General features: G+C 55.0%; 1 protein-coding gene across 4 annotated transcripts; it reads right to left on the bottom strand.

Moving 5' to 3' along the window:
* Positions 1 to 3,459: 3,459 nt before the first annotated feature.
* Positions 3,460 to 22,252, bottom strand: KANK4 (KN motif and ankyrin repeat domains 4). Of its 4 annotated transcripts, none has more exons than XM_027462729.3 (11): positions 22,145 to 22,238; positions 17,374 to 17,490; positions 14,666 to 14,748; positions 12,484 to 14,382; positions 11,435 to 11,546; positions 9,852 to 10,082; positions 9,176 to 9,263; positions 8,028 to 8,247; positions 6,168 to 6,310; positions 4,833 to 5,033; positions 3,460 to 4,663 (listed from the first exon to the last, which is right to left on the bottom strand). In XM_027462729.3, exons 3-11 carry the CDS (start codon positions 14,679 to 14,681, stop codon positions 4,565 to 4,567), a joined length of 3,009 nt encoding a protein of 1,002 aa, XP_027318530.3. In that variant the 5' UTR covers positions 14,682 to 14,748; positions 17,374 to 17,490; positions 22,145 to 22,238; the 3' UTR covers positions 3,460 to 4,564. The 4 variants fall into 4 exon arrangements, with proteins under 4 accessions (XP_027318530.3, XP_027318533.3, XP_027318534.3 ...); XM_027462732.3 differs by having other exon boundaries at positions 17,325 to 17,490; XM_027462733.3 differs by lacking the exon at positions 17,374 to 17,490 and having other exon boundaries at positions 22,145 to 22,252.
* Positions 22,253 to 24,796: the final 2,544 nt, after the last annotated feature.

The following is a 24,796-nucleotide window of genomic DNA, read 5'->3' on the forward strand; positions in this document are numbered from 1 at the left end:
GGAGTTTGTACAGTTGTGCCGAGCATTGATAAATAATTCCATTATCACTTTTTCCACGGTTTCGTACTTCCACATCCATAATTTAGCTGTATTTACATTCTGGTTAAGCATTGTCGTGGTCATTGTTTCCCAGCAGCAGAGAGCCTTTTGTTCTCTCAGGCTCACCTCTTCGGGTGGCGACACAGCGGAGATGCCCCGGTTCTGCAGCACCCCAGGCTGAAAAGGTTTCAGGAGCACCTCCCCTTCGCCTTCAGCCTCGTCACAACAGGCCCTGAGCTCTCTGCTCCCTGCACAAATGCAGCAAAGCCAAGGGCTTCGAGCAGTTTGTTCCCGAGTCCTGCACAGGAAGGTGCAGCGGCAGCACGAGCGCTTCTCATCCGTCCCTGGCACCGCGGCCTCTGCTGGAGGTGCTGTGCCTCTGTGAGCGCTCGCTCAAAATTAAAAATTACATCCTTATCAAAGTAATTGTGCCAATTAAAACCACATTTATGGGGGTTATTCCGCTGTGCTTCCCATCCGGGCTGCCCTGGGCTGCCTGCACACCGGCTGAGCACAGCACACGCTCTCTGCCGTGCCCGACGAGCTCTGTTCTCTCCCGGCACCAGGATGCAGGGCTGCAGCTGCTGCTCGAGGCTCACCAGCGAGCTGCCACAAGGAGAAGATAGAACAAAAAAGAAGAGGGCTGCGAAGGCCCAGCGATAGGTTTCTTCTGAAAAAAAATGTGGGTTTTGGGAAGGGCTGCTTGTTTGCACTTTGAGTGCAAGGGCTCTGTTCAGTCTCTAAGCTTTCTGGCTTTTTTTTTTTCCTTCCTTTTTAGCGCTTGAATGTGCTTAAACATAGAAACTTAGGAAGTTTAGAAGCTGGGTTTGGGATTCTCCTGGTATTCTGGGAGCTGTTTTGCTGCAGGTCCTGGTTAATTTGTGCACAGCGAAGCAGGAGCTCCAGCTATATCCCACGGTAAAGCAATAAAAGCCAGAACCTGCATGGATTTGGGGAAGGGAGGGCTCTCTGCCTGTGTTTTGCAGCTTTCTCCAAGCTGCGTTTGGGCTTGAGTGAGGCCAGTGCCAGCAGCCCCTGCCCCGCTTTCTTTGCAGGATCCTGCAGCTTTTTCTGCCGGAATGTCACTAGATGGAGCAATTGACAAAATATTTAATTTCCGCTGCCTTCATCCCCGGGGGGATCCCGCTGGGTGGCCCTGAGCTGCTCCTGGCCTCTCGCTGCGGCAGCGCCTTCCCCTGCAGCAAATAAATCTGCCTGTGCCGAGAGGCTCATCTCCTGCAAATATTAAACCCTAAATTCTCCTGCCAGTCACCAAGCTGCCAAAATCCAGCCTGCTGACCGGGCGCTTTCTGCGTGATAAACGGGGAGGTTTGGATTTCCTCCGGGTGCGGAGGAGGAAGCAGCGCCCGGTGTCTGCGCCCCGTGCTCAGCTCGGCCTGGCCGCAGCACCCAGCTGCTGCCCGCAGATGTCGAAGGAGCCGAGCCAAGGCACGGCCCGCAGGCTGCCCAGTAATTTAATTAACGGCACCGAGCCCTGCGTGGGGGTCAGGGCGAGGTGCTGTGCGCTCCTCGAGCTGCCCCGGGCCCCTTTTGGGGGCCGCCCTCGCCCTGCGCTGCCCATGCCAGAGGGAGGTGGAGAGCTGGCGGGCGCAGCACCAGGAATGAGCTAACTAACCCCTGACAGCAGCCAGCCGCAACGTTTCAGGCAGCCTGGACAATGTTAGCAAATTACTGCGATCGTTTCACCCCCTTCCCTGCAATTTATGGTCTCGAGGCCGTAGCAAGCAGTGGTGGTGCCCCTGTGGGACAGACGGAGCCCAAATCAATCGCAGTGGCCAAGCTTTGCTGGGGTGATTCCATTCCTCGCATATCTCGGGGCTGATGTCACGGCGGTGCGGGGGCCTCCAGCCTCCACCAGCCCCCCACAGACCTCGATGTCGCCTCACAACCCCAGCAGGAGCCCCATGCATTGGTCCCTGAGCCCCCAGGGGGTTTTGTTGCTCCCCTGGTATTTCCCCGTCCCATACTGGTACCCACCAGCTCCATGGCTAGCACACGGACGGACAGCCCTGGTGCCCCCAGGACTCCTGACGGGATCATGTTCGTGGGGCTGGGGGACAAAATCTGTGTGCCAGAGGGCTTCCTCTGAAGGTTACCCATGAGCGAGAGGAAAAAACAGCAAATCCTTGGCAGCCGGCCCGTTTTCATCCCTACTGCGACACTGAGGAGCGACGCGGTTCCCACGGCCGTGGAGATGCTCCAGATGGGGCCATCGGGTTCCCGGCTCCCCTGCGTGCCACCGAGGGAAGGGACACGCTCGAAATGACCGTAAGGGGAGTGGAAAAAGCACGTGCAGCTGAGTTTCTCACCATTCTTCCCCTTTGGAGCTAATCAGCTCCTCGATGGTGAGCCTGCGAAGATCATTAGATTAATTTCTTTCCTTGCTGTGACTTAATTGTCTCCATTTGTACTGCTCAGAGCTCGTGCTGGGGATGTGTTTTTGCTCGGCTATATTTAGTTCGATTTCCACCACGCTATCAAAATATAGAAATTTGGGCTGGCTTCATGACATTGAGATGCTGGGGATGATTTTCCAACTGGGAGCTGCTCCAGGCCCCCCCCACCCCTCCCCTGGGTCCCACGCTGCTTTTATGACTTTTGCCTTATTTTACGTAGCACCTGGGCTGCTCCCGCCCTGGGAGCGTCTCGCAGGCTGAGAAATCCCCCGGGGAGAAAGTTTGAGGGGAAAGGAGGAAATATGAGGCCGAGGAATGAAAATAAACATCCGGGGGCTGCGCGCGTTGAGCAGCCCGGGCTGCGGGGACAGAAACGCGAGGGAAGAGGGGAGGCAGGGGAAGGGCTGCAGCCGCTGCGTGTCCTTGGCGTAGAGCCATGCAGCACGCCTCGAATTGGGTGTTCTGTCCCCAAATTGTGCGGGGGTGAGCTTGGCATCCCGAGGGGTCCCGCAGGCGGGCAGCTCTTCTTGAAGCAACCCCAGTCCTCCACAGAGGCTCTCCCACGTTCCTCACTGGAGCCAGGAAGTTCAGCTCCCGCTGGGGGGCAGTGGGGTCAGCACCGAATCCCTCCCACACCCTCGGCACCAGAGCCACAGGGAAAACTGGGTGGAAATGGTCACAAAATGGGGATTGCGGATTTTTGTTTGCGGCTGGGACCAGTGGTGAAGATGCACGGAGGGGCAGTGGGTGCTCAGCACCCAGGAAAGTAAATAGGGTAGATGAAAAAGGTAAAAGAAAAAAAAAAAAAACAAAAAACTTGTCTGTGCTTGAAGACACTAAAAAGTGAGAGATTTAATGAAGCGTGTGTATGTGCAGCGTGCCAGGGGCTCCCTTCTTGCCCCTTTTGCTTTTGGAGGTCTGCCTGTACGTCTGTCCATCCCTTCTGCTTCACGCCCGGCGAGTGCTGCCCTGAGGGTAGCAGGTACAGGAGCAACCACAGGTGGAAGTTTAACTCGGGTTTATTCATACAAGAAGGAGGTAACTCCACTGGGGACGGGGTAAAAAAAAGGCAAATGGACATTCTGCGTGGCGAGCACCTCTGCTTAAAAAAAATGATAGAAGCAGTGAGAATGGAGCAGACACCAGATGTCAGCTGAAAGCAGATTTGATTTCAGCAGAGGAGATCCACCTTCACGGTGCCATAGTGCAAGCTGTCAGCTAGGGGACAGTGACAGCATCCAGGCCCTACAGGGAGCATCCAGCGGGTGCTGACCTGCTGGATGGAGGGGACCAGACCCCTCCATCTTTCCCTACCTCCTGGGCTGAGGCCACAGTGAGGGGAAGCACGGCACCGTGCCCACTTGTCACCGTGTCACCCCACGCAGCTGCTGGGCGATGCCAGCAGGGACCTGGCCGGGATTGCTGCTCCTCACACTGCGCCCGGGCTCTGCACATGCCGACGGGTGACGTTTCCCTGTCGGCTCAAGCTTAATTAGAAAAAAATTAGAGCCATATGGTTATTACGAATCCAGGCAAAACAATGTCTGTGTGTTTGGGTCTGCTGTACTCAAATATTTTCCTACAGCATTAATTTTTAATTCTTACATCGGGCCCGCATAAGCAAACACGAATAGGATTTTGTGTCTCCCGTAATCCATCCAGCTTGTGTTTGTTGTTACCTACACTGACTAATCACTGCCACCTTCTACACAGGGAAGAGCTAATAATAAATATTAGGACACAAACTTACAAGTTAAATGCGATACAGGTAAGTGCTTGATTAAAAGGCCAGCCGCCGCCTAAGGCTACCACAACTAAGTGTTTTTTGTCTAACGGGCTTTTCTCCTTCGATTCGGCCGCCGGAGCAGAGCACGGTGAGCGTTAACACAAGGCAATCTGGAAACTGAACTCTCCAAACCACCATTTGAGCCACTTGTGGCAACAGGCATGGCTAAGGCTACAGAAGCAGGTTAATGAGGAGCATTAGGCTCCAGGCATGGCTGCAGGTCACCAGTGCCATCAACCCCGGCATGCCGCTAGATCCTTGGTGCTGTGAGGCCGAGCCTCTCCATCCCACTCCATCTCAGCCTCCTCTTCCTCACTCGGTGTCAGGCAGAGGTGCTGGGGCCATGCTGGGCACGAAGCAGCAGCGCAGCGATGTCCCCGTGGGCGCTCCGCTGGGCGAGGGACAGCGCCGATTCTCCGTCCTGCGGGAGGGACGGGGTCGGCACACAGACAGCCAACCCGTGTGGCTGCAGCCCACCCAAAATCAATTAACCCCGGCCAAAATCAATCAGCCCGGACAAAACAATCATCCCACGAGGTGCAGCCCTGGGGCTGTTCTGAGGGGACCGCACCACGCCGCGCGCGCCTCACCTTGTCCGTCAGCGTGAGCTGGCAGCCGGGCTGGGCCAGCAGCAGCCTGACCATGTCAGCGTTGCCCTGCCGGCAAGCCACCATCAGCGCCGTGGTGCCCTGCTCGTCCTGCAGGTTGACGTCGGCCTGGCAGGACAGCAGCGCCCGCACCATGTCCTCCCGCTCGTGGCTCACCCCCAGCATGAGGGCGGTCTGGCCTCCCTGCGAACGCACCCGCAGCTCAGCACCGCACACCTAGTGCCTGCCCGCTCACACGGGTGTTATAACAATGCATATATAGTAATATCTACTTCATATATAGTAATATCGCCTGCTATTACCACATATATATTAGTATAAACCACATTCTTGTTGCGTATATACTAGTGCATGTTATTGCGTACTGCCTATTGTGTTTATATTATAATCATGCATATTCTTTTTGCATACCATGTGTTGTTACATATTGTTGTTATTATTGCCCATTATTGTATATTATTGCATTCTACTATTAAATAACACTGGGGCCTGTCAGGAGGTACTGGCAACAGACATCTATCTACTTGTTAGCAGCACGGCCGCACAGAGGCTCTTAGCAGCAGCAAAATGTCACCCAGCTCCCAGCTTGTCCCAGCCACGGGTCCCCCTCACCCCACTGGACACTTCACCTTAGCCCTGCACTAACTTTTAGGGCTGTTTGAAGGCAGAGCTGGATGAAGGCACTGCCACTGCTGAGACCCAAAGGTGTGACTCTGCAACAAAATGGCCGCCTGCCAGTGAAGCGGGCCCAGCTCCCATACCTGAGGGCCACCCTGAACCACTCCTCCCCGCTTGCAAAATTTACAGCCTTTTTTTTTTTTGTTGTTGTTTCTTAACATTTATCCAGCTCTTCACATGGAGCTGTGGGGTGGCCACTCTGCAATTTAGCTGGGGTTGCTTTCGTAATTTTGGGAAAACAGCAACTCCTACCCAACATCTACCTCTGAGCCTCAGCCTGTGGCTCATTCACTACAAGCCACTGGAATTACACCCCCTGGAGATGTGCCTGGGGACACAATGGTGACAGGATTTATTCCCTCACCACTGTGTTTTGCTCAGCCACAGGCTGAATTCATGCCACACCCGCCCCCTGCGCTGCCCACCCGCTCAGATTTCACCAAACCCTCAGCAAACATCTCCCAGAGCCGCTTCCTCCGGCCAAACCTCCTGGCTCTCCTTCCAGCCTGACCGACTGTGGGAACAACAGGAATTTGGCCGTTGTGGTCATAAACAATGAGCAGGAGCTCGGCCGGCTTCGGTTTGGGAACATTTCTGCCAACCACGTGAGCCCTGCAGACCCCCCCGCACCCCACGCACCTGAGCGGCTCGCACGTTGACGTCCCCCTCCTTCAGCAGCCTCATCACCACGGCCATGTCCTCGCCTGTCTCGGCGGCCGCCAGCGGGGTGAGCATCACGGCCGTGTAGCCCGCTCGGTTCGGCAGGTCCAGGCGGCAGACCCCTGGTGGGGGGCACAGCGGGGACGGGCAGGGTTCAGCCCCACCAGGAACCACCCAGAGGAGGGAGCAGAGGGAAGGGAGAGCAAAAGGGAGACACACGATGTGTGGCGTCAAGAGGAAGGTGGCCGAAAGGCCAGCAGTGCTGCCTGAGCTGAGGGGGAAGGATCTGACCGAGAACCAAAGCTCAGTCAGCAGAAATTTCCATAGTTATACAGGATTGAGCCTTATCTGCATTGCATATCCATTCATTAAGGGTCTTGTGAGCACAGCAATAAACGACCTGTATGTATGTTGCTACATTTAATTATAATTCCTGAGGTCAACTCAATTAACTTTGATGACCGAGTTATAGCCTAAAACAAAAATGATAGGGGATTAATTTCTGCCCTGGGCACCCACCAGGTGTGGAGCTGTTTGTTTTACCTCCTCGAGGGTGGGAGCAGCAGAAAGGTGAAGGTCACGTAAGGGCACTGCACACCTCATCTTGCCACGCTTTGTTCATCGCTGGGGTTTAGCAATGTCAGCTCGGAGGAGCTCTGGAAGCGTTTTCCAGGCTCCGTCCTGGTGGCTGGCACGTCCACAGGGGATTTGGGAGCTCAGCGCCATCACGTGCATTGCCACTGAGTGTCCCAGCGAGGAGCACTCTGTGCTGAGCTTCTCGGCACCAAAAATCCTAGAGTGTTTTATACTCTAGGATTTCAGTCCCAGTTTTTAATCTGTTTAATTTCCAGGAAAGGCTCTTATGCTGGCAGCCTGACCACCGGATATCTCCACAGCTAATCAGTGAAGATATGGATGAATTTCACAGCAAAATGCAGTTTTTACTGAGTCCTTTCTCGTGCTGTTCTCAAGCACTTTATTATTTTTTTTTTCAAATCGAGGGGCCTGTTTCCAGTTACAAGGATCCCGCTGGCACATGCTCTCCAGAAGCACGCTGCTCCCCGTGTTTTGGGTCAGGGCAAGCTCCTGTGACAACAAGCCAGCAAGCCTGTGACAACAATGGGCACATAGATGTGTATGATAATCTGCCATTTCCCTAACATTTAACGGATTGTCTTGCCCATGAAAAGAGGCCAAAGTGTCTCTATTCTTTCTGAAAGCGCGTGCATTTTTTTTTCCCCCAGTACACTCTCAGCTGAAAGTCTCTTTCTTTGCAATGCGAGCTGAAAGTTCAATAGTTTAAAATGCAATTTTCCTGCGGTGCTGTGGGGTTTGTTACACTCGGGTCTGAGCCCCCAGCTCCAAGCCACAGCATGGCACTGGCTGCTACAAGATGCTGGGGGAGCCCCTGGAGGGACCGAGCAGTGCCCCATCCCATCCGTACCCCTTGCCCACAGCAACCCTGAGCCATTTCCAAAGCCCTCAACACTAATGAGCCTTAATGTGCTTGATGGGCCTCAGCTGGGACCCTCACACACATCCATAAGCTATGCCAGAGGGTGCTGATCTCCTGCTCAAGCACATCTCCTGCATGGACCATGGCCCCAAGCTTGTCTGCTGGAAGGCTCCAGGGCATGCAGGTTGTAGTTGGTCCCCAGCCCACCTCCCTTTGCTCCTGACTGGACTCCCCGTGAGGTCCTGGGACCTCATTCACCATTTGCCATGCTACCTGGCTCTGCCCACCACAGTCAGACCGGTGGGACCTTGCCCCATTGCTGAGAGCAACCCAAAATGTCCTCCACACCCATACCCAACAAGCAGCAGCACCGCTGCTCCTACCTGTGTCCAGCAGGAGCTTTGCAATCGGGAAGTTGGAGTGGGAGACGCTGTAGTGAAGAGCCGTGTTGCCGTTCCTGTCGGCCAGGTTGACCACCACCTCCAGGAGCTGCGGCTGGATGGCCCCCAGCGCCTGCAGGTAGGCTGCGACCGCCTCGGGGCTGGAGGACTTGCGACTCGACACCCGGAACCACTCCTGGCAGACGGTGCTGAGGACCTGCCGCTGCAAACGCCACCGTCACCTTACCCCTGGGCTTTGGGGGAGCCAAAACCCGCTCCCCGCCTGCCCTGGTGTCTCACGTGCTGACTGTATGGTGAAGCACCCATCCCTCACCCAGCCTAGCTCTTAAATTCATTCCTTTTATCAAAATAAAAGCAATAAAATGCCCCAAAATTGCTCCACCACCTCAAGTCCCCGGTGCCCACTAGCCCTGTCCTGCCCCAGGAGCAGACAGGCCACAGTTTGGGGCCTGCACCCCACATGGCACGGACCATGGACACTCCTTCTCCGCCTGATACAGCAAAGCACCTCGTGAGAGAACCACCCTTAAAAAATAAAGTCCAAAATATGTTAAAGCTTAATGAGCAGCCACTGGAACCAATTAGTCACAGGGAGTCTCCCTGTAACTGTGTGTACAGCCTGTGCCATCGCTTCTCAGAAGGGCTGAGCAAATTGCTTCCTGTCCAGATGGAGAAAAATGGGGGAGAAAATGGTGCTCTGGGTGGATTTAGAAGGATGGTGCTAAAAATCCCTTCCCAGCAGGGCAGAGGGGTTGTTGCCATCCTGCAAACCTGCCGCTGCCCCGGCTCCTGCACCACTTTGTCCTGTGCTCTGGCATCCTCCAGCCAGTATTCAGCTTGTGGTTTTGTGATTGCTGTTATAACTTAAGGGGGAAAGGAATTTCCTGTGGTAACATGAATGAGTAATCAGAGAAACCTTTCATCTTCATCTTCTTTTTTTTTTTTTTCTTTTTTTTTTTCCCCTTTCTTTTTGGCTATTCTAAACCAACTCGGAGTTGTCCTGTCCCATCTCCTGACCAAGCTGTCCATGGTAGGGCACAGCCTGCAATGCACCGTTAGGAGAATCTTATCCATTAAACATAACACAGAGTGGGAACTGCATTTGAAATTTGATCGAAAAATATCTGTACCAGATGCTTGTCGCTTGTGGTCCTTATTTCTGAGAGGTGCTGGCTGAGCAGCTGGCAGTCGGCAAGGAAATCTTCCGAGGGTTTGCATCTAGAGGGAAAATACTTTTGTAAGCCCAACATGAAGCAGAACTTGCAAGTGGCATTGAAGTGGGAAGGATGATGCTTGCTTTAGGTTAGAATGCTTTAAACGCGTATTTAAACACTTAGCTTTAGGGACACAGCGTGTCCCATTGACCTGAATCAGATTTCAGATACAAAGCCAAGCACTTTTTAAAGTCTTCAAGTCCAGAGTCTCATATCTGTACAAACTTCATCTTTTACAAGAATCCTTAAGCTGGAAAAAGAAATTTTATTCCTGAATCTGCAAAGCACTTGACTTAGAAAGTTTACTTGAGGAGGGAGAAATGAGCTAATTCTCACCAAATATGACTCACTCCGCCTTTTCCACAATCAACTGTTGGGCCTGAATCAATCCCCACTAGATTGTGTAGTAACTCAGAAAATATTTAGCTCTTTGAAAGGCTTTTCCCATGTCTCCAGAAGCCAACAACTGCCTTTCCACTGAGGACATGAAGCACCATCCCCGGCCCTCCTGGAGTGACCAAACAAAGCGCCGCACCTCCTGGGGGTTTCGAAATGCCATGGAAAGCACGCTCACTCTTGGCTTTCTGGTTACCTGTCAGCCTTGTGCTCAGCACCAGGCGTTGCTTCTGCCTCAGGCTCCTGCCGGTCATCATCTTCATGTCTCTCCTGCAAGGAGGGCCCCGATGAAGCCCCCTCACTTTCTCCTCCACCTTCCTCCTGTGTGGGCTCCAAACCGCCAGCTCTCCTCTCTGTCTCGCTCTCCGCATCCCCCTCCGATGGGCTGTCTTTGCAACTCGTGTCCTCGCTGGAAGTCGTTTCGTAGCTATTTGAGGACACCACATGTTACTCACTCCTCTCCCATCAGCAACCACAGGGCCTGACCAAGACTCATTGAAGACACCCCCTGACTCCAATGGGCCTTGGGTGAAGCCCGGCGTGATACACAAGCTAGAAGGTTAGAGCCACAGCCAGACCTGGGGTTAGTCTTTTTGTCTTCTTAAGGCAGCAGGAGCACAACAGAAGCAGTTAATTAGCAGCAGGCAAGGTTACTTCAGGGACTGCCCGGTTGGTTTGAAGGGATGGCCACCACAGCAGCCCCAGCATGGCCAGGCAAGGGCTTCGTGTCACCCACCCACCACAATAAATATGGGCAGGTGGAACGTTTAGGGGTGGAAAACTTGAAGACCACTAGGCAAAAACCATGCTTGCTCCTCCAGCAGGGACTTGAGTCCACCTTTCAGGTAGCCCTGCTAGAGACACCTCTCACGTGGTTGTCCAAAAGTATCACAGCAATTCCATGAGACAGAACATTTAACTCTGATGGATCCTAAAACCTCTCAAACTCATCAGGATTCCCCTACTTACTACCCATTGTACCCATGTCAGTGACTGTTTGTAGAAGCTCGACTCAACAAGAGTGAGTGAAACCTGATGAAACCAAGAGCAGCAATCACAGAGCTGGAAACTGGGTGGGGAAGTGCCTGTGAGCAGCAACCAGCATTTAAACCTGCACGCACAGCTGTGTGCTCAGGGAAGGGAAAGTGAAATTTCCGCCCTCTCCAATGCCAGCACAAGGGTTTCTTGGTAGAAGAGGTGCCCGTGCTGCAATCAGAGCCGCATCTACAGCACGTGTTGCTGGCTCCAGTTAGCTCAAAGGCCAAAGCAAATTCGGTACTGGATCCACAGGGAACTAACTGCTTATTGGAGCACAACTAAAATACAGACCTCCTTCACCCCAGGACAATTGCTCGTTTACTGAAATCGTTTTTTCTCTCTCCCAGAACCAACTTTTGTTGGCCGTTGCTGGGGTGCAGGGGTAGGTTAGTGGCAGCGTGCCCACCCAGGCAATGCAGACCTCCTCCAAACCCACCCAAGTTAGTGGGCATCGTCCCATGGACCCAGCTGGGTTTTGGATGAAGCCCCAGAAGATTGGTGTGCAGAGTTTCAGTCCCCAGAGAAGTCTCTCAGTGCCCTGAAAACACCAAGGTCCCGGTCTTTTCTACAGGGTTACTTACAGGTTATCAGGTTAAAGAAGGGAGAAAAGAGGCTCCATTTCAAATGGCCTTTTAATCAAGAGGTTTGGAGAGGAAAAGAGGAGAAAAAGAATGACTTCTTCAGCGATACAGAGGACGTTACATGTTAAAAGGCAGTTTTATCTTCTCAGCGGATGCTTACCCACCATTTACCCCAACAAACTGAAGATTCTTTTTGGTCCCATTGCCTCCTGCATGGAAACCATAACCTTTCTTTTTCATGATAGATTTAAGACTTGTGGTTGGAGAGATTTCTAGCAAAATACAAAATAACAGATTAATTAAGCAGATGTGCCATAATTATCAGTGATTATTCCCAACCTGTAGCAACAAACTACAAATCGTAACCATAAGCATCTTAGTACTTCATCTTACAAGGTTCCTTTTACACCTGGCAAAAAAGCTGATGCATCTGGCCACAACCTGAACCTGCCCTGACACCTTAAAAACACAGGTCTCAAACCTCTTCAGGTGGCTGGGAATAGGAAGTGACTGGGAATTATATATGTGTTCTGCGAATATAAGTAGGCTTTACTCTTGTAATATATATATTTTTCCCAATATTTATGTTACAGCCCCGCCTATAATACTATATGGATGAGTCCTTCCATCGGAGTTTGAATCGTCTCACTACATATTGCTATTGCAGGTCACAGCTATTTGTGAGGTCCTTCGGACAGTGAACAGGGAGCCTTCAGTTTTGGCTTCTCAGCTTCATATAAGCTAAAATTATTCTATCTGAGCAGCTGTGTGACTGGGACAGGTCTGTTCCCAGCCCAGCTGCTGTTAGCTTGAACTGGTTCTGGTTCTGGTGAACTCCTGATTTACCCCAGAGCATCTGATCCCTGCACGCTTGCAAATTGAGGTGTCCAATTGAGAGAAATGGCAAGCGGGGTTATTTGGTGGGACAGCCACAAGGATGGCCACTTCTGGAAGTGATCCTGTGTATGACTGAGCCACAGCTTTTACTTGCTTTTGTTTCCTTTTTAATTTATTTATTTTAAGGTCGCGTGGCTTATGAAGTGCGGAGATTCGCCTTCCTCAAGCACACATTTTTAGGAGGGGCTATTTCTGATCTCTTGGCCACCAGTCACACCTCTGAGCTCCACTGCATTGCCCCTGCCTGACGCTCCATTAAAATGGGGAGAGATTCAGCCCGGACACGTTGAAACCCATGCCAATGTTATTTACCCAACTGTTGATAGTGCGTGTTCGAATTCTCCTTATCTGCTGGCCTCTGCGTAGAGTAGGCAGACAGCAACGAGTTTAAGGAATTAACTAATTGGTTCTGGATGGAGCTGAGCTTGGAGGCTGGCTGTTTGATAGCGCTTGCTAGCTCGGGGTAGCCGTGCTCCAAACACATCCACTGCTCCTGCAGCAGCTCCTGGATTTTCTTTACGTATTGGCCTATGGGGTCAACAGCAGGGAAATCTCTGTGGTCAGGGTGACCGTCATCTTCCATCCCATCTTCAGGTTTGTCTTCATCGAAGCCTGCCTTGGTTTTGCCTGTGTTTGAGTCAGTTTTTGTTGCTCGATAGCTTGCTGCAGTCGCTGCATGAGCAGCGAGACCCTGGGTATCGTAGTTATTTCTCTGGTTTTGGTTGTCATCGCTGAGGTGCTCGTCAATCTTCAGCTCAGTTAAGCACGGGGCGTGAAGGCCAGGCTCCAGCTCAGCTTCGGTCTCTGTGAGCTCAGCAAAATGTCCAGCTCCCTCCGTGCCACCACCTGCCCACCCCTGCTCTCCCTGAGCGCTCACCTCCCCGGCCGGTGAGTTCACGTTGTCCACTCTGTGCACACCACAGCCTATGGATTTGGTGGAGAGCGGGATGTTTACGTTCACACCCTTGTCGTGGGCTTCCTTGGAGCCGTTCACGTGTGAGGGCTCGGTGTTCACCGCAGCATCGTAGTACTGCAGCGTGCTGCTGCGCTGGCCAGATGGTGCCGAGGCTGCTTGCGCGTTCTCCCGGCACAGCTGCTCCTCCAGCTGGGCTTTGGAGCTGGCCAGTAACCTGATGCTCTTCTCCTTCTCCTTGATCTCATGATCCTGCTGCTCCAACACCGCTCTGATCTGCTCCAGCTCCTCTTTCTTCTTGCTCAGCTGCTCCTCCAGCGTGGCAATGTGCTGCTTCAGAGCAGCGATCCCACCAGGCTCTCCTGCCTCTCCTCCCCGCTCCTCCTCCCCTTGAGTGCGGGCATCTTTCTTTGGCACATTTGGGGTGATTTCACTCACGCTTCCCTCCACTCTCCCAGGGCTCGTGCTTCCCTCTGCGAGCCGGGGGGCACCCGGCGAGGCTGACACCGCATCGGCAGCATCACCCTCCTCAGCCCTGCTCTCCACCACCACCTGCAGCTGCTGCACGGCGGCGTGCTGGCCCTGCCACGGGGGCTGTGCGGGTGCCCTCTCCTTGGGGACATCGCCGTGCCAGCCCTCCCGCACGGGGCTGCCTTTCCCCGGCTGCTCCTGCTGCTGCGAGGACGAGTCCTGGGGCAGGCTGGAGGTGATGCCATTGGGTGAACGCAGCGCGGGACCAAACTTGCTGTCTGGGCAGCTCTCATCATCACCAGGCTGGGAGGGTGACCGGAGGGGACACGTCCCATACCCGTCCCCAGCTGGGTGCTGGCCGGGTGGCAGCGCCGCGGGCATGCTGGAGGCTCGCAGCAGCTGCGGCCGCCCCTGGAGCTCATCCTCCTGGCGCACCAGCTCTGCGTGCCGCCGTGTCTCAGCCAGGAGGGCTTTCCTCCGGTAGCTGGGCTCCTCGCCGGGCACGGGGGGCCGTGGGGTCTCCTCTGCCCCCAGCGATGCCTTGCGCTGTGCGCGGCATGAGGTGGTCAGCCAGCCCGGGCCGGCAGCGGCCGCGTACCCGCGGGAGCCATTCTCGGGTAGGCTGAAGTTTCGGGGCAGCGTGCTGAATTTCGGCTGCTTGGCTTTGCGGTGGATGTGGACCCTCCTGATGGTGTTCCCCTTCTCGATGTCGTCCACGTACTTCAGGAAGTCCAGGTCCAGGTGGAAGCCGTACGGTGTCTCCACGGAGTAAGGGAGGCTTCGGGGCTGCTGCCCGTCCCCGTCGGGCTGGGGCGGCTGGCTGGTCGCTGAAATAACCACGGGGAAAAGAAAAAAGATTGAATTTTGGAAAGCTGGTAGGTCAAAAATAACAAGAATTAAGTGTTCAGAGCAGGAGGGAAATGACCACGACAAGCCCTGCTTTGATACTCCTGGCCCTAGTGTGCATCTACAGAAAACAGTTAATCTACGGTATTTCTGGTAAGAAAATTACTTCCGGGCTTTTCTTTTCTTTTTTTTTTTTTTTTTCTTTTTTTGGTGTGGGTTTGTCAAGAAACAAACGAGGAAACAAACTCCCCGTGACAGCCGTACCATCTGTCTTCTCCATGGTGTGGTCTGGTCAGGCTGTCAGTGCCCCATCCTCTGACAAGCTGCGGCAGATGAGCTGGTTCGCCCTTGAAAAAAAAAAGAAACAAATCATTTTAATGTAAAAAAGCCCCATCATCTGAACTTAATCCATCCTTAAAGCCTTCCACTTCTTCACAGGACCCCCCTCGCTTCCTGTGCTCTGCAGCCCGGCTGTGCCTGCTCAGCACTTCCAAGCGTGCGCGAATCAATAGCTCCTTCGCCAGCGGGAACCACTCACAGCCACATCCCAGGGAGCTCCTTCTGATGAAATATCCCCGCATTACGGGTGGTTTTCGCTGTGAAAGAGAATGGAGAGGTGTTTAGGAGAATTTCGGTTGGGTTTGAGAGGTGGCACAGGGACTCTTCGCTGATTGCTGTAAGCTGAATGTAGTCTGCGACAGATACCCTACATAAAATATCATCTCCTCTGAAAATAGCATGGGATAGAAACTACACACAGAAGTGACTGGGTTGTCATCTTAAAAAGAAATGCTTAACAACCAAAGATTTAAAAATAATGTTAAAACAAAATTCAAAAAAAAAAAAGGCCATGAGACCTCACCACGTTGCACTGAAACACAAATTACGTTCCCATCAGGGAGGATCCTCAGGTGGAGATCTGCCTTTATTCCTGCTACAGGGCAACAAGTGAGTTTTTCTGTTGGAGATTTTATTTAACACGGTTCCAGGCCAGCGATGGTCACCCAGCAGCTGGAAGGCTTCTTGTCCAAGCACATCCATGAGCCCCGGGGTATGGCAGGGCAGGGCCACACAGCCCCCAGCCCGCACCAGGCCGGCCAGGCAGCTGGGAAGGTCGCTGGGGCTGCTCGTTTCAGAGCTCTCTGATCAAACTCACGGGGTCTGAAATCATTTTCTGCCTCGCTGGCCTTCTCCAGCCTGCGTCTTCCCCATTCTCTTTTTCTTCCACGGTCATTTTTGCATTTTGTAGCTCCTTTTGTAGCTCCTGATGGAAACGGCGAGGTAAATGGGTACGGTACACAGAGTACAGAGCTGCTGCTGTTATTCTCCACTGGAAGCACCAAAATGACTTTTTCACTCAACGTGTTTTAATGAGCTTTTAACTACGACAGCGACCAGCCGGGAAAACGCCGTCACCGCATTGTTAGCGCGGGATGGATGCTTGGAGAGAGGAGAACCTGTCAGAGGAACCATCGCCTCTGTCCTTACGCCAGACAAGCTCACGGTCAGTTGATAGCCCAGATGGGAAGCTCGGAGGGTCCCCAAGGCAAGGAGAGCACCAGAGCTCTCGGGAACACCTCCGGGGCCAGCACCTCCTGCCCCGTGGAGCCAGCACCGCACAGACCAACAGACGCCTGGTGTGTTCCCAAATTAACAGCGCCTTCGCTGTGAAAGGCAACGTCTTCTGGCTCCTGCCAATAAATAGCAGGCGCCAAAACGAGCGCTAATCTCTTCCTCGAATGTTTGTTTTATAAGTTTTCTGATTGCAGTCAATTACGGAGCAATTAGGAACCCCAGCTACAGTCCAACCAGCCACATTTCACTCCTCTAGGTCGTTTACTTAGAGGGAGGGGGAAGGAAAAAAGCCAGGCAATAGGATGCTTCTTAATATCTAGATAATTACACCTAATTGGTTCCTTTATGAACTGGCTGGGTCCCAACTCTGCAGTCCAAATTGCTGCTACGACTTTTCTCTTTTGACCGATCTACTCCAAAATCGCCTCGGAACAGGACGTGGAGCACCCCTGGCAGCCTCGCTGGTGCTCCCGCGTCCCCCCTGAGCCGTCCTGGAGCAGCAGCAGCAGCGCCCTGACCCCCCTGGGGCACTCGGTGCCTGTTCTGGTGCATGGCAATGTCCCCGTGCACGGTGGTGTCCTCGTGCATGGACGTGTCCTCGTGCACAGCGGTGTCCTCACCCTCTCTTCTCACCCCCTTGGCTCTGGGAGCGCTCGTCCTCACTGCCACCAGTCTGGAGGAGCTGGCCAAGACTCGAGGAAGCACTTTCTAGTAAGTCTCCGTCCTGCTACGCTGAGCCTGGGCCAGGTTTTGGGTTTTGCTGGCTCTCCCCTGAAGGACACTGCTTTGCTCTCCGGGCAGGCAGCATCACGCATGCTGCAGCGCTGAAATTCAGCTTTAGCGGGCAGAAAGGCAGCGGGGACGGCCAGCCCGGGTTTGAGCGGCGTTCCCTTTCTCAAGGCAGCACAAATATACACACAAAAAGGGAAATCAAGAAGGCAGCAGTACTGACCGAAGGCATCTCATGGCTCGCAGTGGCTCTGTGCCTGATGCTGCCCCTTTGCAGCCACGTTTAACCCTTCCTTCCCCTGCACCCCTCCCTCGCCGTTCAGCCCCTCCCGCACGCCAGCAGAGACGAGAGCAGCACCACAGCCTGCAAGATTTACAGAGCAAATTAACCGAGCCGCAGAGACGAACAGACACGGATTTCATCCGCTGTGAGCATCTTGCTGCTGGTTTGAAACGAGCAACACTTAACCCTGCGACTACAGCAAGCAGATAACTCACCCCCGCTGCGCGGCGCGTTAACACAGCCTCATTAGCCACAACACAACGTATATTATTATTTTTTTTTTCAGCTCTGCTTGGCGTTTTCTCCTGCACTGCAGCAAGCAAGCGGCGTTCGCACCTTGTTGCAGAAGGGGAACGTCTGCCAGCACGGCGGCGTGTCCCGTTACCTGCTCGTGCCGCCCTCCCCGGGGTCCGTCCCCGCGCTGCGGGCAGGGGCTGAGCGCGCCGTGCCGCAGCCGCGCGGCTCCAGTTGTTGGAAAGTTGTCAGCTGACCGGTGACCTTGCTGGAAAAAGCAAACACAAGTTCACGACAAGGAGCACAAAAGAGGGCTTCATTCTCCAGCAGCACGGCGCATCGATCACGCCGTGACCTTCCTGAGGACAGCCCGAGCCTGCTGCATCAAATGAGCCGCTTTTCACGGCGCGTTCGTCTGCTCCACAAAGACCACCGGCGTGTCCCCCTTACCGGGCAAAATAATGCAGAAAAAGGTCAATTATTAACGAAACACCTCCTGTTGTACCTGATGCTGCAGGCTGCGCCCCGGGCTGGCTCTCCGCAGGCTGAAGGCATTAGTTATTCTGCTCGGCGCCGCGCGCGGAAGCGCAAGCAGATGCCACAATTAAAAGGCAGCCTCTTGATTAGCAGCCGCAGTGGGCTCGGCGGTGCCATCAGTCCTGCTGCAGCCCCGGCGCTGCTGACCGGAGCAGGACGGGGCGAGTGGTGACTACAGGGAGGCAGGGGCACAGCCCCGTCCTGCTGGGGCCAGACAAATTAAGGCACCTTTTTGCATCGGGGGTACCGGTGCCAGCCTCATTTGGGGTGGGGAGCCAGCCCCCAGGGTGGACACGGCGTGGTTTTGCCTGCTCGTGACAGTGCACATCCCACAACCCTGGGGCTTCTGTAGGGTTTTGCTGAATTGCTGACACCCCCAGGCTGGCGACAGAGAAATAAAGTCAGCTTTTGCACTGAAGTTGCCCAAACTTGGTGCTTTTCAAGGCAGAGCCTCATCCACGTGCACACCCGGGATGCCAACGGGCCGGGACAGAGGATGCCTGGAGCGGGGCTGGCAAAGCGGGCTGCTACCAGCCACAGCTTCAAGAAAAGCAGAGCTCTGCCTCTGCAGGAAGCCAAACCGCCAGGAAACGTGCAGAAACGGAAGCAGCACGGCCTTGCGAGCTCTCCCCGAGGCACGGACGGGTTAATTTGCACTCGAGAACCGCGGGACGAGCCCCGGAGGCTGCCAAGCGCCGTCCTTCCCACGCCGCCACCGTCGGCGCGCCACGCAGCCGGCTGCTGTGCCCAGGGCTCCAAGCGAGCTTCGGAGCACGCTGTTGAGTGCTTCCTGCAAGGATTTTGGGGCGGATTCCTCTGGTTTGGTTACACTCGCACATCTTTTTTCAAGCGTGTTCGCGGGGGTTTGTTGTTATGCTCACCGTACAGAGCAGAAGGACGGGGAAAGAAACACATTTCTGCGCGGCACCGGTTTTAAAGTAACACAGAACTGGGCTTTTTTTTTTCAAAAGACCTAGCAGGAAACTTTCGTTCATAGCGTTTCCTCATTGCAATCACACGCCTCAGACCCACGTTTTCTGCCAGATTCAATCCCCGTGGGACTGGCGAAGGTCTTCAAGCCTGTGTCGGCTGCTCCCATGGATGACAGGAACCAGACGTCCCCAAAACACGCCTCAGTCCCTCCCTGTCCCTGCCGGGCCCACTGCAGCCCCGGGGTGCTGGATGCTGTGGCAGGGAGCTCAGCGACCACTCAGAACTCCATCCAAAAACTCCATGGCACTAAAATAAATCAGTCTGAAGGCCCGGCTTGCCTTGCTTGATGGTATAATTACCAAGGTTTGTACAAAGGGTGAGAAAGCAGGGTTCCAGTGCAAGCCACCTGAAGCCCCAGGGGCCAGGAGGTGGCTTGAAAAGGTCCCCGTGCCTCCTCTTGGAGGGGCTCACACCAGAAACAGCGATGGGCACGCCTGCAGGAACGCCGGCAGCCAAATAATTCGCCCAGCACCACTTATTGAACATCCCAATGGCTTCCAGCGTACCCGTGCAGCTCTCCAAGTCTGGTGGCACTCAAGCGGCCACCCCAGGCACCCTGTCCCCCAGCGCACAGAAGGTGCGGATACCCCGATTTGATTAAGCTGTTTAATAACTGCAGCGAGCTCCCTGCCAGCACCTCCATTAGGGACGGCTCAGGACGAGACAGGGAGGATCAGATGTCCCGGCTCCCCCTCTTCTGTGGCTCACCGGCAGGGGAAAGCGATCACGTCCATCCCCTGTTCTGATAACCTCTGTGAGCTGACCTTCAGCTCGCTCCAGCTATGGTCTCAGGAAGGCTTTGGTCGGTTCTCATGGTTTTATCACGATCCTTGAACCTATGGCCTCCTTTCCCAGAGCCAGGTAACCCCAAAAAGAGAAAACCACCTGAAAACACGGATCCAAAGCGCTCCGAAGCCAGAAGGCAAAGAAATTCGGAAGTTTCTCATTTCTCCTGTTTCCTCTTTTTGCCTCGGTCCCCCCAGTTTGGAGGCTTCTGGCCCTGCCCAAGCTGCTGATTTCCTTCTCCTTGGCCAGGGACCCGTTGTCCTTCACTGCCCCGTTACCAGGTGTGGCCATCCATGGGGTCAGAGAAGCTGGTAGCCACCCAGCGGGGTTGTCCTCGGCTTGGCTAAGATTTGGTGTCCCCGGATTTGGTGGCGGAGGAAGGCAAGGGAGGGTGCCCTGCTGCATCCGCTCCCCTCGGGGCTTAGTCAGAGATGAAAACTCTGCGTTTGTGGAACTGGACAAACCCGCAGCGATACATAAATAACACTTCCTAACCCCAGACTGAGAAAGCTCAAAAAAAAAAAAAAAACACTTGTGGTTGCCCAAAGCGAGCTGTGGAGCTGGGCTCTGTTCTGCCTGGTGCTGATAAAGGTTCCCTCCATCAGCACAGCCCATCAGCTTCGGGGTGCTTAAACCCAGAGCAGTCTTAAAACCCTCTCTGCAGCTGCACAGGACCCCGGTCACTGGAAACCCCTCTGCAGGCTGATGGGGACAGCAGGGGACGGACGGGCAGGGGGGCAGCAGTCGGGGCTCTGCGCTGGGATTTTTGTCCCAGCTCACGCTGCCGCTCCCCTCGGTGGTGCTGAGGCTCCTGTTCAACAGAGGAATGGGCTGAAATTATAGATTTAAACCAAGCTCATTCAGAAGACCGGAGCCACCCCGTGTTTCACATTTCTGACTCCAGCAACCCTTCATTTTGGCAGCGCATTATCGTAATAACTTGGTCCAGCTCCGTTTTCATGTGAAACCTCAGATGCGTAGGACTTGCAGACTCTGGAAACATTAATTCCACCGAGGCCTAAAATAAATACGGATTAAGAAGGAGCTCTCTGCATCTGGTTCCTCCCCGGCGCTTTGTCTCGGAGACGGCCGCGTGCGAAAAGTTGGAGCTGGGACTTTTTGCTCCCGCGCCCCAGCCAGGCTCACTGTGTTCTTCGGGACCGACCGAAACCTGCACCTCGCTGCTCCCGGTGCCAAAATCGGGTGGTGTGCAGGGCGAGTCCCTGCCCCTCGTCCCTGGGGGCTGGCCGCTCCCTTTGCTTTGGACCCAGAGCCACAAAGAGGTGCTGTGAGCTAGGAGCATCCCCGGCACCGCGACGTGCCAGGGGGATCTGTACCTCCATGACCGAAGCAGCAGGGCACGGCCCGGGTTCCCCCAGCTGTGGGGCTTGTCGCTGCTCTTTCTGTTCACAAATAACTTGGAAACTCTCAGAGCAGGGAACGGGAGGGCCCCCGTGAGCACAGCACCAGGCTCACTCACTTTCGTATTCCGGTTTCAGGATTATTTTAATTTATCCGCCACCCAATCGCCCTTCAACCACAAGCTCTCAGGCAGCGAGCCGCTCACCCCCCAGGCCGTCGTTCTGGCCGATGTTTTTACTTCTGAAGTATTACAGCCAAAGCGACAGCTAATCAATCACGGAGCTGAGGGCACGGGCTCCCCCCTCTGCGTGGCCGTTTCGGGGAAGAGATCAGATTTTTTCCGCCAAGCCCATCCCGACTGGAACGCGAGGAACTGGGACATCTGCGAAACGGGCGCGCAGGCGGACGCTGGCATTTCCCCCGGGGCTGCCCCCCGCCCTGCCCTGCTCCGCAGTCCCTGCGCTGCTGTGCGTGATGGATTTTTGGATGCTCAACCTTTCGCTCGGAGCTTCGCGTTTGATTCCTGGGTTAGCCAGCGGACAAAGGAAATGCATCCCGGTGGTGCCATGTCCCACAGCTGTGCGCTGAGGGTTGTCTGCGTGTCCTGAACGGGGGCACCGGAGACAGCCCCGTGTAGGAACACCCTTGGGGAGGTGACCATCGCGCCTCGAGCCCACTGGAGTTGCTCTTGCAGCCGTTCCACCTCCTGCTGCCACCACCCCACGCCTGCCCAAAGTACTTGGGTGCTCCGAGCACCCAGCCTCTGCCATATGGACCTCAGCGACCCGACCACGGTCCAGCCCCACTTGGCAGTGGGATCCAGGCGTCCCGGAGAGCTGAGCACCCCAAAGTGTGTGCTGGGGTGGTCACTTTGGGGAGGCTGTGCCCGTACCCCCACTCGCTGTGGGGTGCCACGAGTGGGGTCCCACTCTCAGCCCCCCAAGGATGCGATGCCTGCAGCCAAGCCCCACGGGACAGGCGGCTCGTGGAAGCGGAGGCAGCAAGGAGTCAGGGTGCCAGGAGTTTCTGTAGGGAACGGGGAGAGGCTGGAGGACACCAGGGACCCCCCCCCCGTACCCCAAAACCCCCCTGCAGCATCCCCGCGCGCCGCGCATCCCCCTGCGCGCCCCCAAAAAGTACCCCAGGCACTTCTCCCCGCCCCTCCCCGGCCCCAAACGCGGCTCCCCCCGGGACCACGACCCCACGATCACCCCCCCAAAATCCCCCCCGGCCCCGGGCCCTACCTGGCAGCGGCCGTGCCGCGGCCCCGCTGCCTCCTGCGGGCGGCCCCGGGCGCGGGGGGGGCGGAGCGGGGCGGGCCGGGGGCGGGCCCCGGGGGGGGCCGGGGGGAGCAGGACAGAAACGCACTTTTTTTTTGTTCCTTTCCTCTTTTTTTTCTTTCTTTTTCTTTTCTCTTCCTCCACCCTTTTCCCCCTTTTCTCTTCCTTTTTTTTTTTTTTTTTTTTTTTTCTTTTCCTGAATGTGTTATTGTCCTCGGTTCCTTTTTATTTTAATTTTTATTTATTTTTATATATTTTATTTATACTTTTCTAGCCCGGCGACTCATCCTATTTGCACACATGCAAATCAAAAGCAGCGGGAAGGGGAACCAGGGCCTGGACTGCATCTGCGCCCACTGCACCCACCCGACACCACCCACCCCGACTGGGTCCCACACCCACACCCTAATGGGGTAACATGGAGAAAACCTAAAGGCAGCACGACGTGAGCCCTGAGCCTCCTGGGGCATTTGTCTCACCCCATGCGATCTCCCTACTTGTCAGCTGCCCACCCACAGCTGGCCAAAAGGCCAAGGTGCTGGGCCCTATGGTGCTGGGCCCTATGGTGCTGGGCCTTATAATGCTGGGCCCTACAGAGCTAGGCCCTACAAAGCTGGGCCCTACAGAGCTAGGCCCTACAAAGCTGAGGCTTACAAAGCTGGGCCCTGAAGAGCTGGGCCCTACTAAGCTGGGCCCTACAAAGCTGGGCCCTACAAAGCTGGGCCCTATGGAGCTGGGTTCCACAGTGCTGGGCCCTATGGTGCTCGGCCCTACGGTGCTGGGCCCCATGGTGCTGGGTCCCACAGTGCTGGAGCTACAGGCTGCAGAATATGGCCCCTGGCCCTCATCACACCTCCATGGAAAAGGATGACAGGACAAGAGGCAGCACCCAGGGCAAGGTGTCTGCAGGCGAGCGATGTGGTCAGGGCTCCCCAAGCCAAGCTGGGAACAGTGCTCCCATCTCCCCACAGCTGCAAAGAGGGTTTTTTTCTTCACCAGAATCGCCATCTGTGGAGGTGGGAGATGACTCCCACATAACTTTCTCCTCCCGTTCCCAAACAAACACTTCCCAACACCGCAGCAGGGCCCTGAGTTTGCTTGGCCACAGCCCGGCCCCGTGCTCGTGCCCAGAGCCCCGGCGGGTCCCTGAGCTGTGCTGAGAGTGACGAAGCCGATGCAGCAGGCACTTCGGGCACCTACAGGAAGCCCTTGTGGTTGCTGGCATTCGGCTGAGCTTGTGTTTTGTTCTCCTTTCCCAGGGGTTAGATTAAAGTGCTAAAAAGCGTTGGGGGGAGCTGGGTGAAGAGGTGAAGCGGTGGCAGTTCACAGCTCTGCGCACATCTCTGAGCAGGCCTGAGGCGGGCCGGTTGACAGCAAATACCCAAAAAAAGTGCTTGAGCAAACCAAATATAAATGAGTTCCCCTTTTCAGTCATTTAGGTTTTACTCGCCCGATATCCTGGAAACAAAGAAGCTCTCTTCCACGTACACAATCACAAGGTTTTAAAAACACCCTGCCCCATTCGTTTTGGACAGGCCGCCCACTCCAAGGAAAGGTTGGGAGCCATTCAGGGCCGTCGGGATGTTTATTTGTCAAAGCCCCAGGCCCTTCACATTACTTCTGGAGCCAGACAAAGCCTCTCGGAGGATTTTTCTTCCTGCTGCAGAAAATGCTGGGTGAAATTCCACGGGAAGAGGTCAGCCCAGCCCCTGCCGGCCCCGCTGCCCCCAAACCCTGTGGCCGGATCCTGCTTGAGGGCAGGCACCAACCCGTATTTGTAGCAGCCTCAAAGGTTGATCTGAGAGGGGCAAACACCACCGACCAAACCATGGGTCCCTAGGGTCTTTCAAGCCCTGGCGAAGCTTTTGTTAGGTGTGTTTTTTAAGGGCTTGGCCGTATCCCCTGCGGGTAGGGAGCGAGCAGGCGGGGCAGGAGCAGCGGAGGTCAGAGGTGGGGAAGCTGTGGGCGAGCTCCGAGCTCTTTAATAGCTTTCGGATGCTCGTGGCAGTGTTTTTCAGCACGAGCAGTGCTAACAACCAAACCGGGTGTGTGGCGTGTGCCACGTAGGAACTGCACGGCCTTTGCCCGTATGGAAGCCGTGGCTACCAATTTTCTTTAAAAGCAGGAGCGGTTTGGATGCTAGGGAAGGGGTTCCCTGGGGAAATTGTTTTCCCTCAGGTGGTGGGATTTATTCCTGCAGGAGACCTGCCCTCGCCTTCTTTGCAGTGGGCTTTTTCCCTGGCATCTCCAAAGTGCAGGCGGACAGGAGCGGGCTGAGGCTGGGAGGAAGGGCTTTTCTCCATGTTTCTTCCACACTCTGTAACAACAGGACCAGGGGCTGATGTGAACGAGTCCTCTTGGCAAGGCAGCCCCAAATCTCTGTTCTATAGCATGCTGCACTTGTGCCAACATCCATTTTTGTAGCAAAAATGCAGACTGCTCCCCCTCGCAGCACGAGCTCTGCCTTTTACGGTCTGCGATGCTAAAGCCACGTTCACCCATTTGGCATGGCCGTGGGCTTCCACGGGCACTTTTTGGTTGGGGCAAAGGGGCAAAAGGCTGCTGGAAGAAGGATCTCGGTGCTGCAGGCCTATCGCTCTTAACCTAGCGAGGTGG

Source organism: Anas platyrhynchos, chromosome 8 (genome assembly GCF_047663525.1).
Source record: "Anas platyrhynchos isolate ZD024472 breed Pekin duck chromosome 8, IASCAAS_PekinDuck_T2T, whole genome shotgun sequence".
Taxonomy (NCBI): Eukaryota; Metazoa; Chordata; class Aves; order Anseriformes; family Anatidae; genus Anas; species Anas platyrhynchos.